The following is a 10,623-nucleotide window of genomic DNA, read 5'->3' as shown; positions in this document are numbered from 1 at the left end:
AACTTGCTTGGGCAATGATTGTAAATTCTCTGAATAGAAAGCATAGACTCAGTCCTGTCCTGCAGAACAGAATAGTGGTTAAATATATGTCTTTGGGCAAAAAGAGCCTTTTTGACTTTGTATTTTCCACCTATTCGTTGTGTGACCTTCAGCAAATTATTTAAATAGTCTCCAATGTCCTCACCTGTGCAATGGGGATAACAGTATTCCTAACCCCCAGGGTTGAGGGAAGGATTAAATGAGATTGCACGCAAAGCGTTTCGCATAGCGCTAGGATAAGCACTGGATAAATGTGAGCTATTCCTGGGAAGGAGGAACATAGAAGGAAAAGTGACTAGCTCTGATGTTTCTTTTCAGTGTTTTTCCTGCTCCACTTCCTAATATTCGAATTGTTATTCCTGGAGAAAGCTCAGTATTAAAAGCCCGCTTGTAATTTCACCTCCATTACTGGAATTTCTTCTGTCCGGCTTCTGCTGGTTAGTGGTTAGTGAGGTGAGCTCCCCATCTCATAACACAGCCTGTGCTTTGTAATTTCCCAAAACGTCCTTGCGAGTTTGTTTTCTCGGGGTACAGGGGCAGTTCCTGGGGCGTGGCGTTCTGGGAGTTGTAGTCCGAACTCCTCTATCTGCATCGAGAGGGCGACTGAGCCGAGAGCCAGGGAACTACAGCTCCCAGAGTCCTCCGCGCCGCCGGGAAGCCCCGAGTCTGCAGGCAGCTGCGAAAGCCGGGAAGATGTCCTCGCCCTCGTCCCGCTCCTGCAGTGAGCGGCTCTATTCATAAAAACGGAACCTGGAACGGCACTCCCCGGGGCGAAGGTGGTATCAGTACATGTCGTGGGGCCAGAGAAGCTAGATCCAGGTATTGCAGGGATGCAGCTGTTCTGCAAATCTATGGTGTAAACTGGTTCCCCACGTGCCAACCTGTTTTGAGCTAGAGCAGCCGCCCAGTCAGCCCAGCCGTTGCCTTGGATATGGCCACTAACTTTTCCTTCTCCAGGACTCGGCCTCGGGAAAGGTTGTGGGCAAGGCTATGAGGACTGTCCCTTTTCTCCCAGGCTGACTCGGGATATCCCGGAGTCCCCGGAGAGGCTGCCATTCTGACGTCTGGGGAGACAGGCCCTAAGCCCCGGCTGGCTATGAAGAGTGACTTCTCGACACCTGCAGCCCCCCTTAGGGGGCTCGGGGGGCCCCTGAGGAGCAGTGAGCCTGTGCGTGCCGCCCCAGCCCCGTCGGCAGCCGTGGTTCTGCTGGAGGAGGCGGCAGACCTCTTAGTTGTACACCTGGACTTCGGGGCGGCGCTGCAGACCTGTGAACGCGCCTTGCCGAGCTTGGCCAACCTTGATGCGGGCACGTACGTGCTGGGCTCCATTCATTTCCGGGTGATCTTGGGGAGGGACTAAAGCTCTTAGGAGTTCTGTCTTTCCCAGATTGCTCACAAGGAGCCTTACACCTTGGTTTCATTAGTGGTTCCTCTCTGAGAGGCTGGTGTGCCCATTCTACAGAGGAGGAAACTGAGGCACTGCACAATGAGGAAGAAGTGGTCAAGTCGTGCAACAGAGCTTAGTGAGAACCCACAGCCAGTTCTTTGCTTCCCTGTTCCAGTGTTGAATGGCATGTTGGGAAGATAGAATGCGTATTGTCAAATTATTTCAGTAAGCAGGTTCAGCGAGCAGGTGGTGGAAGTCCTCTCCTAGGTATACTCCTCTCCCCCAAGCTGTTCACTTGACCTTGGCTGATGAATGGAAATGGAGTTCAGAGTAGGAGTAGTGTCCTGATCCTGTTGAAGGATTGATACGATTAAAGAATCCAATCTGGAGAAAAGCTTGGTCCTACATTGCTGTTTCAAATGCTCTCAGCCTCTTTTTGAGGGCATAATTTCTCTGTGGATTATAATGTTGACATAGGCTATACTGGGGAGGTGATGGGTAGAATAGTCAAAGGTGACCCCAGAGAAGGATGAACTGGGGATCTCTGGCTTTTTTCAGGGGGTTGGGTAGGGGCTTGTTGCAGTAAATGCTGAAGACTGTTATTCCAGGTGCCTGGAGGCACCTTACTTGGTGGTGCTAACAGGCCAGTTGTGAAGTGCCTGTACCTACAATTAGGCAGAAACCTTGCTCCATGCCCATTTCATCACTAAGCAAACTCTTAGCTCCAGCTCTCTTTCCACCTATACATCTGTGCTACACATTGTCCCTTTCCCCTTCCCTGATTTCACCTAGATACAAAGATGTGTGTTAGGCAACAGTTGATTTGCCTCCAGGAGGTTTTCAGGAACATCGAACTCCTGGGGAAAGGGCAGTTTTCTCTGTGTTGGGGCTCATGAGACCAGTTGTAATTTTTTAAAACATTTTTTTTAAGTTTACTTTTGAGAGAGAAAGAGAGAGAGAGAGAATCCCAAGCAGGCTTCTCTCTGTAAGCACAGAGCCTGATGTAGGGCTCAATCACATGAACCCTGAGATCATGACCTGAGCCAAAATCACGAGTCAGATGCTTAACCGATGGAACCATGCAGATGCTCCAAGACCAGTTGTAATTTGAATTCGAATACTAATGGGGAGGGTAGAGGTGATGACTGCTAAGTTGGGAGCTGGGGAGGAACAGTCCCAGGGTGGAAATGAGAATGGAAACAGAAGGGGACCACTTCTTAAAACCTGAACTAGTTCTTCTGCCAACAGCTCCTTGGAGGTGAAGTGCTCCCTGTGTATTGTGGGGATCCAGGCCCTGGCAGAAATGAATCGGTGGCGGGAAGTCCTGTCTTGGGTTCTTCAGTATTACCAGGTTCCTGAAAAGCTACCCCCCAAAGTCCTGGAGCTCTGGTAGGTCATTGTTCTGACTCATTGGATCAGTTCAGGAACAAGAGGATATTCATGTCCTTTTCTGAATCAGTGCCTAATATCTTCTCTTTTGCCCTTCTCTACCATTTCCTTCCAAATATGATTCTTTCCCTGTGTTTTTATTTTTGTTTTGGTTTTTGGTTTTTGGTTTTTTTCGGACCTCAAAACATAGTGATAAAGGATGAGGAGGGGGGAATGTTGGGTAGAGGAAAAGAGGAGGAGGGGGACAAAGGGGAATAGGAGATGTGAAGAGGGGTGATACAACTGGAATATGTCAGAGCTGAGGGAGCTTCTTGCTACTTCCTAGGAATTCCTAATTCTTACCAATGTCATCATCCCTTAGGGAAGGACTGGAGGACAACAGGGAAGGGGTTGAGTGGGAGAATGTAGTGGTTTATGAGAGGTAAATCAACCGTGGAGCACTAACTGTTCTTTTTTTTGGGGATTGGATTATTCGGGGCTGCAGTGTTCTTTTATACAGCAAAATGCAAGAGCCTGGAGCTGTGCTGGAAGTGGTCAGTGCCTGGCTGCAAGACCCAGACAATCAGGACCTTCCAGAATACAGAGCCTTGGCAGAACTTCACCTACAGCGGGTGCTGCTACCCCTGGGCTGCTTGTCAGAGGCTGAGGAGCTAGTGGTGGGCTCTGCAGGCTTCAGTGAGGAACAGCGGCTGGACGTACTCCAGGCCATTAGTAAGGCAAGGCAACAGCAGAAACACCAACGCTTGGGCTCTGAGGAGGCCCAGAAGCTGAACCAGGAAGGTAGGACATTCTCCTTCTGTGGCCTCCGTAAAGTGGAGTTGTAAGCTTTCCCCTGGACCTTGGGGTTTATCATGACTTTTCCAAGAGCTTGGGAGCAATTATTTGTATGAGTAACTCCCAAATCGCAGAATAGGAAACCTGTTGATTTGATTAAAAAAGCCAAGCCCTGACCCTCTGTAGTTGGCAGTGGAAGGAGAGTCTTCATACAGGGAGGTGTCACTGAGTCTCAGAATCTTTAACTCTTGTTTCTTGAAAGCCACCTTTTCCTTGGGGTCCTTTCATTAGATCTCTTGTCTCTATCATGCTGGCCAGAGTGGGATGTTATTCCTCCTTTGAAGACTGGCCCAAATACAGATGCAGCTGAGGTATGCGGTGGGATACCAAAAGGAAAATAAGCTGACACAATAACTTGGTAAATTGACTTAGATAAAAATGATTTACCTTCATCTTGGGCCCCACTGCCCAGTATGCTGTCTGCCTTTATTTACTAGATCTCTTGAGTATCTTCTTCAGTGACCTCTGTCCCCCCGAAGGGGCAGCCCACCTCTGCCAATTAGAGTGCAGTTTCACAAGATGGCTTTTACAGGGGAGCCACTTCAAGACTCAACATCATACACCTGGCTGGCATGATACAAGGGGTTCCTACACAGGGTTGGGTATGGGCTTGGGGGTTGTTTGGTTACAAGGGATTTTAAAAGTCCTCTGCTCCAGACCCTTGCCAGGTCTTTGAATCCTTTTCATCTCCTTTTCCTCAAGTGATCATCTAGTCTATACAAGGACTGAAAATCCACTATCTCCAGAAGCAGCTCATTCCATCTGTGAAGAGTTCTGTACAGAAGTTCTTCCTGATGCTGGATTTAAGTTTTTTTTTTCTGGTAGTTTTTAGGTACTGTTCCTTGATTTTTCTCTTGGTATATACAGAATAAGTCTGATCCTTTTTTTTTTTTTTTCTATGAAAGTTCTTCAGTTAAATGTAATCCTGTTCTCCAAAGTGTTTTTTCTTTGTGTGCTAACGAGCATGAAACTTCTGAGATAGAATCACTTCTTTGCCAACAGGTTGTTGGCTTCAAGAATGAGCTGTGACTACCCAGACTCTCTGCCCCTCCATCTCCTGGGGAGGAAAGGTTAGGAAAAGGGTTTGATGGCAAGTTCAGAGTGTTCTGTCAGGACTTGGCACCACTTGTTCTTGGGCTGGTGGTGTTCATGTTTATATTTAGAACTTAAGACTTTTGAATTCTTCACTATATGTATTAAGTGCACTTCATTTTCCTGTATTAATGTGATCATCCAGAACTATTGCTCTGTGTAACTCTCTGTACATATCTTAGGCCAGAATATAAAGAAAGCTATAAAATAATGAGTCTATTGAAAAAAACACACCAAATATGCCAGGTTTACCCAGCTGAGTAGGTGTTGTCTGTCCAAAGTCTCTCCTAAGGAGATGATATTCTAGTGATGTTGTCTGTCCTCAAAACATTTTCGAGTTTTTAGAATTTCTTTTACAACCACTTTGTGAATTACATGAATAAACTAGTCTTGTTACCTTTTGCTCAACTCTCATAATCAAGCTCAAAGCTCAGAATCAGTGAAGCTGGTTCCTGTGACTTATGCTGCAGTTATGCTTTATCTCCCTGACCAGGCTCCTTCTCCCACAAGTTCCTGTCACTACTGATGTTGCTCCGCCGGCTTTGGGATTCTACAGTGAGCCACTTCTTTTCCCTGCCCTTCAAAAAGAGCCTCCTGGCTGCCTTGATCCTCTGCCTCTTGGTGGTAAGGTTTGATCCAGGTAAGTGATGAAGCCAGTCTTCCCTCCCGCTCTTCCTGGGGAAGGGACAGTTGGATAGGGGCTGGGCTTGTGGGAGGCCTCCTGGGAATGGAGGTATCTATCTCCTGGGCCACTTCTCCCCAAGTCTCTTCTATAGGGAGGAGGGATTGTTGGGCCTCATTGAGATCCAGCCAGACCCACCTAGGAGAGAATAGCCCTGGAATCCATGAGAGCAATCCCTCGTGGAGGAAACTGCCTCTACTCTGTTGACTCCTGGAACATTGACTGAGTCATTGTCATCTCCTTTATTCAGGGGTGAACTCTGACTAGAAACTCAGAATTAAAAAAAGATTTTTTTCCTAATCATCATATCTAAAAAAATTGTATTAAGTTATAAATAAAATACATGTATACTTTAGAAAATGTGGAAAATAGAAAAAAGTATAAAGAAAACAGAAATCACCTAAAAGTTTGCCATTGTAATGGCTATACTTTCGGTCTTTTTCTTTATGGATATAGGTGCAATTTTGCAGGTTATAAATATTCTTTAAAACGTCTTTCAATGGCTAAATAATATTCCAATTGACAGAAACTTCCATAATTGATTAACAGTTCCCTATTGTTGAACACTTTGATGATTTCTTTTTTTTTGTTTTGTTTCATGTTTATATATTATTGAGAGAGAGAGAGAGAGAGAGACAGAGTGTGAGATTGGGGAGGGGCAGGGAGAGAGGGAGACACAGAATCTAAAGCAGGCTCCAGGCTCTAAGCTGTCAACACAGACACCAACGTGGGGCTCGAACTCACAAACCATGAGATCATGACCTGAGCTGAAGTCAGATGCTTAATCAACTGAGCCACCCAGCACCCCTTGATGATTTCTTACTCTGTTTTTTGCAGTGTTTTTTCTTAAAAGTCCTGCTCTTTTTCTTTTATTTAGTTATTTATTTTTTTTATTTTAGAGAGAGGGTGAGAGGCAGATGGAAAGAATCCCAAGCAAGATCCATGCCCAGCACTGAGACTGATCCGGGGACTGATAAACTCTCTAAGTGCTATTTGGGAACAACCCTGGTTATTTCCTGAGGATTAATCCCTCAAAATTAAGTGTTGGGCCAAAGATTAGGAGCTCACCCTTTTAGATTTTTGTATTTGTGTGTTACTTTATGTGAGTTATAATCTAATACCTACTCTCCTCATGAATTTAAACTTAGAGTTATAACTCTAAGGATTATAGAATTATAACTTTTAAAACTGCAGGAAAAACTGGAAACCCTTATTCTAGTCGCTTCATTTTCTTTTTCTTTCTTTTTTGGTTGAGAAACCTAAGAACCACAGGAAACGAGTAACTAGCCCAGGGTCACACAAATAATTTGTCTATTTAAAAATTGCCTATTCTTTTTTAAAAAATTTTTTTAATGTTTTATTTATTTTTGAGAGAGGGAGAGACAGAGCATGAACAGGGGAGGGTCAGAGAGAGGGAGACACAGAATCTGAAACAGGCTCCAGGCTCTGAGCTGTCAGCACAGAGCCCGACGCGGGGCTCGAACTCACAGACCGCGAGATCATGACCTGAGCCGAAGTTGGATGCTTAACCGACTGAGCCACCCAGGCACCCCTGCCTATTCTTGATTTAATCTTCAGGTCTTCCCCATTTTCTCCATTTCCCTTTCTCTTCTTCAGCGAGCTTTTTTTGCATAGCTCAGAGTTGTCCTTTTCAGGATGCCTGAGTAGCTCAGTTAGTTGAGCATCTCACTCTTGGTTTTGGGTCAGGTCATGATCCCAGGGCCATAGGATTGAGCCCCTGCTTAAGATTCTCTCTCTCTCTCTCTCTCCCCCCACCCCATCCTTCCCCTGCTCTCTCTCTCTCTCTGTCTCTGAAAAGTAAACAAACAAAAAGTTGTCCTTTCACTTTGCTGAACTAAGGATAGTTTGTATTCATTCCTCCTCACCCTCTGACTTTCTACTTTGTTCTAGAGACTTGATACAATTTAGAATTTTTTTTTTATGGTTCTTAAAAGTCCTGCTCTTTTTCTTTTATTTAGTTATTTTTCTTAGAGAGAGAGAGAGAGAGAGAGAGAGAGAGAGAGAGAGAGAGGAGCAGAGGGAAAGAATCCCAATCAGGCTTCAGGCCCAGCACGTAGCCTGAGCAGGGCTTGATGTATGCCTGATCCCAGGATCCTGGGATCATGACCCAAACTGAAATCAAGAGTCGGGCTCAAGTGACTGAGCCACCAGGTGCCCTTAGTGTCCTGGTCTTCTAAGTGGGGACAGCAGGAGACAGTTTGAGTTTGCTGGTTCCATGGCTGCTTGGAGCTTCCTTAAAATGCCCTGGCCTGACACTCCTGACCCCCAGTGGCAGTCTTGGTTCATTGCAGTGGTGGTGCTGCAGGAGGGGAGAACCCATGGCTAGGCTGCAACTAGGACTCTGTTGGAAGGCTATAAAGAGAGGAGACTGTCAATAGCTTTCTTTAAAAACAACATTTTTCTTTTTAAGAAGAAAAAATCAGTTAAAAAATTAGTAACCAAATAAGGAAAAACAAACCCACCAACTCAGCCCTAATTCCAAAGAGGTAGATTTTACTTTATTTTCAATATAATTAACGGATGATAAAAATAGGTAATACTGTCACTTGGCTCCAGGTTGAGAAGGTACAAAAAGGATTGGAGAGGAAGTTTCTTCTTAAAAACCTATCTTCCCAGAGGCAGCCACCATCACCAGTCGTGTGTGTGTGTGTGTGGGTGTGGGTGTGTGTGTGTGTGTGTGTATCAAAAAGTTAGATTAAAAATAAGTTTCGATCTTTTTCTCAGCAAACTTAAGGTCATTGTAATCCAAGGCACCTGGGTGGCTCAGTTGGTTAAGAGTCTGACTTCAGCTCAGGTCAAGATCTCACTGTCTGTGGTTCAAGCTGTACTGACAGCTCAGAGCCTGGAGCCTCCTCTGAGTCTCGCTCTCTCTCTGCTCCTCCCCTGCTCACGCTCCTGTCTCTCTCGTTCTCAAAACATAGACATAATTTTTTTTTTTTTAAATCCAAGTGAAGAAAATATCTCCCAGAGAATATATTGTTGGGGAGGGGAGGAGGAGCCAATAACATTAAACATCAAAATATGCTTTAAAAAGATCAGACATACTCCCAGAGTGGCAGAGTTTCCAAGAGATGGGACTTGAGGCTGAGGGAAGAGGAGGGGAGTAGTGGTGGGGATACTGACATCATACTTCCTTTTCCCTTGCAGCTTCTCCTTCATCCTTGCCCTTCCTCTGCAAGCTGTCTCAGCTCTTCCATCGGATTCAGGAAGCCATATTTTCTCTCTACCGGCTTCCTATCCATGACTGAGTGGTCTTTCCCATTCACCTCAACCTTGCTAATCCCCAAGTTTGCTGTGACAGAAGCAGAGTAACTCATCCATGGCGTCCTATTTCCTGTTGCTGGCTGGGCCCCCATAGGAGTGGGGCCAGCCCGATTCTAGAAAGAGCTGATCCAGTATGGTGAACTGTGTTTTGCCACCTGAATGTTTTCCACTTTGCACCCTACTTTGGCTGATATTGGTAGGAAATGTGGAAACAAAGGGGGCCAGAGAGCTCAAGTCCTCCAGAATAGTATTCCCTTTTACCAGGGGCCCCTCATAAAGGAGGGGTTTGGGAAAGGAGACTATATCCGTGAAATATTCCATCTTCTTGGCCAAGGCAAGGGGTTGATTTTTCAGGTCAGCAGGTTAATGAAGCTGGAAGTTCAGAAAACTCTGATGGAATGACCCTTGGCCTTTTACTTTCTTGAAAAACTTACCTTTGAGATTTGCTTCACAGGGCAGGTCCTTAATTAGGCAGAGTGTGAGGATCTGAGAGGGCCTTTTACTTCTCCTCTATGCTCCTCTCCACAGATCTGGTCTAATTATTCCTGTGGTTTTGCAATGGGCTTGAAGCTGCATGGGCCCTCTCTTTTTAGACCAGGACATGGCTTTCAGAACCACCCAGGTCACTTTTGAAAGCAAAGTAAGGCTGCTCTGCCCTTCTCACTGGGGAAAATGATCCTGCTTGGTGCCTCTTGGGCTTCAGCTCAATTTTCCAGGTTGTCAGTGGCCAAGTCCTGCTCTATTACACACTCAGCATTCCTGTGCTCTCTTTCTTCCTGTCAGTCCCTTCCCCCTGCTCTGCAATAGTATTTTTGTACTTTGTCTGATGGCTGTTTTACCAGGTTCTACCTGTATCTTTGGTTCCTCAGTACATATTGTTGCTGGTCTGCCAACCCCTTCTATGTCCTGTTGTTCTAATTATATTTTATTGTTTGTATAATGTAGAAGTCTTTCTGCTTGTGTGGCCTTGAAAAGTAGGTTAGCCTTAGAGGCCGATGAGCTGAAAATGGAACTGGGTAATCAGGTGAGCTGGAAGGGATATGTGGAGGGAGTTGTGCAGAGGGAAGACATGGGTTTTGAAGGCAATGAACGATTTTATTCATTGTTAGGGGGAGGAGGCATTGGAGCCATAGCATTTGAGTATTTGAAATGTTTCAGTGTTTTCTGTCACTGGCTGCGAGAATCTTACATGTGTCTGTGCAAGTATATGTACACAATACTACACTGTCAGAATTATGAAAGCCTTCCTGAAGGGGTTAGCCTTTCTGAGGCTGAAGGCCAAACAAACCATTCCTTCCTGGGGCTCTGGGCAGTGTTGATGCCGGAATATAGGAGATGCGTTTAGTAGTTTTCCATAGGTTCCTCTTCAGGAGTTCCAAGTCAATAACTTCTCTTTAGTAAAATGGGTAGACCAAGTAAACCTCACAGGTCATTGGGAGATAAATCCCTAGGGTGTGTCCAACTCTGTAGGAAACAAATCTGTGCTTTTATGTTTGGGCTTTTAAATAGTTAAGACCCTTGGGGAGAGGAAAGGAGATAAGGTGAGATCTCTGTTGGAATTATTTCTGAAAATAAAAATCCGGTCCCTTTCACTACCCTAGATAAAACTCTTTAATGGCTTCCCATGGCTCACATGGGATTTCTTCTTAAATTTAAATCCCCTTATGCACTAGTTTTGGCTAACACCTCCTCTTTCATGTGGGGTCTCTGTTCCTTACTCACACTGCCCTCCAGCTGCTGAGCCAGTCACAGGTTTCTGAACATTGCATGCTTCCTCACACCTCGGCTCCTTCGCTTCCCTCTGGAAGGTCCAGCTCCCACTTTTTGGCCAGCTCAATTCTAGACTTACTCAAGGGTTACCTTTGGGAATCCTTTCCCTATGTCCTCTGCTTCCAGGCCCCTATCTCATGTCCTT

The 10,623-nt window shown here is 45.5% G+C and overlaps 1 protein-coding gene across 2 annotated transcripts; it reads left to right on the top strand.

Annotated features, from left to right (window-relative positions):
• Nucleotides 1–764: 764 nt before the first annotated feature.
• Nucleotides 765–10,115, top strand: PEX26 (peroxisomal biogenesis factor 26). 2 transcript variants are annotated; one of them, XM_047066460.1, is made up of 6 exons: nt 769–858; nt 1,055–1,350; nt 2,675–2,815; nt 3,300–3,595; nt 5,235–5,381; nt 8,592–10,115. In XM_047066460.1, the coding sequence occupies exons 2-6, from the start codon at nt 1,136–1,138 to the stop codon at nt 8,690–8,692; spliced, it is 900 nt and encodes a 299-aa protein (XP_046922416.1). In that variant the 5' UTR covers nt 769–858; nt 1,055–1,135; the 3' UTR covers nt 8,693–10,115. The 2 variants fall into 2 exon arrangements, with proteins under 2 accessions (XP_046922417.1, XP_046922416.1); XM_047066461.1 differs by having other exon boundaries at nt 765–1,350.
• The last annotated feature ends 508 nt before the right edge of the window (nt 10,116–10,623 follow it).

Source organism: Lynx rufus, unplaced genomic scaffold, assembly GCF_022079265.1.
Source record: "Lynx rufus isolate CCGP_SWC_20201006 ecotype Redwood Valley unplaced genomic scaffold, mLynRuf1.p SCAF_7, whole genome shotgun sequence".
NCBI classification, from domain to species: domain Eukaryota; kingdom Metazoa; phylum Chordata; class Mammalia; order Carnivora; family Felidae; genus Lynx; species Lynx rufus.
Note: the sequence above shows the minus strand (reverse complement) of the source record. Positions and strands in the feature narration are given on the sequence as shown.

Excerpts from the sequence above, each read along its gene's own strand:
- PEX26 (XM_047066461.1), top strand. The coding sequence starts at position 1,136 with ATGAAGAGTGACTTCTCGACACCTGCAGCCCCCCTTAGGGGGCTCGGG. Across the intron at positions 2,816-3,299 it reads CCCAAAGTCCTGGAGCTCTG|TGTTCTTTTATACAGCAAAA; the intron begins GTAGGTCATTGT and ends TCGGGGCTGCAG. Across the intron at positions 5,382-8,591 it reads GGTGGTAAGGTTTGATCCAG|CTTCTCCTTCATCCTTGCCC; the intron begins GTAAGTGATGAA and ends TTTCCCTTGCAG.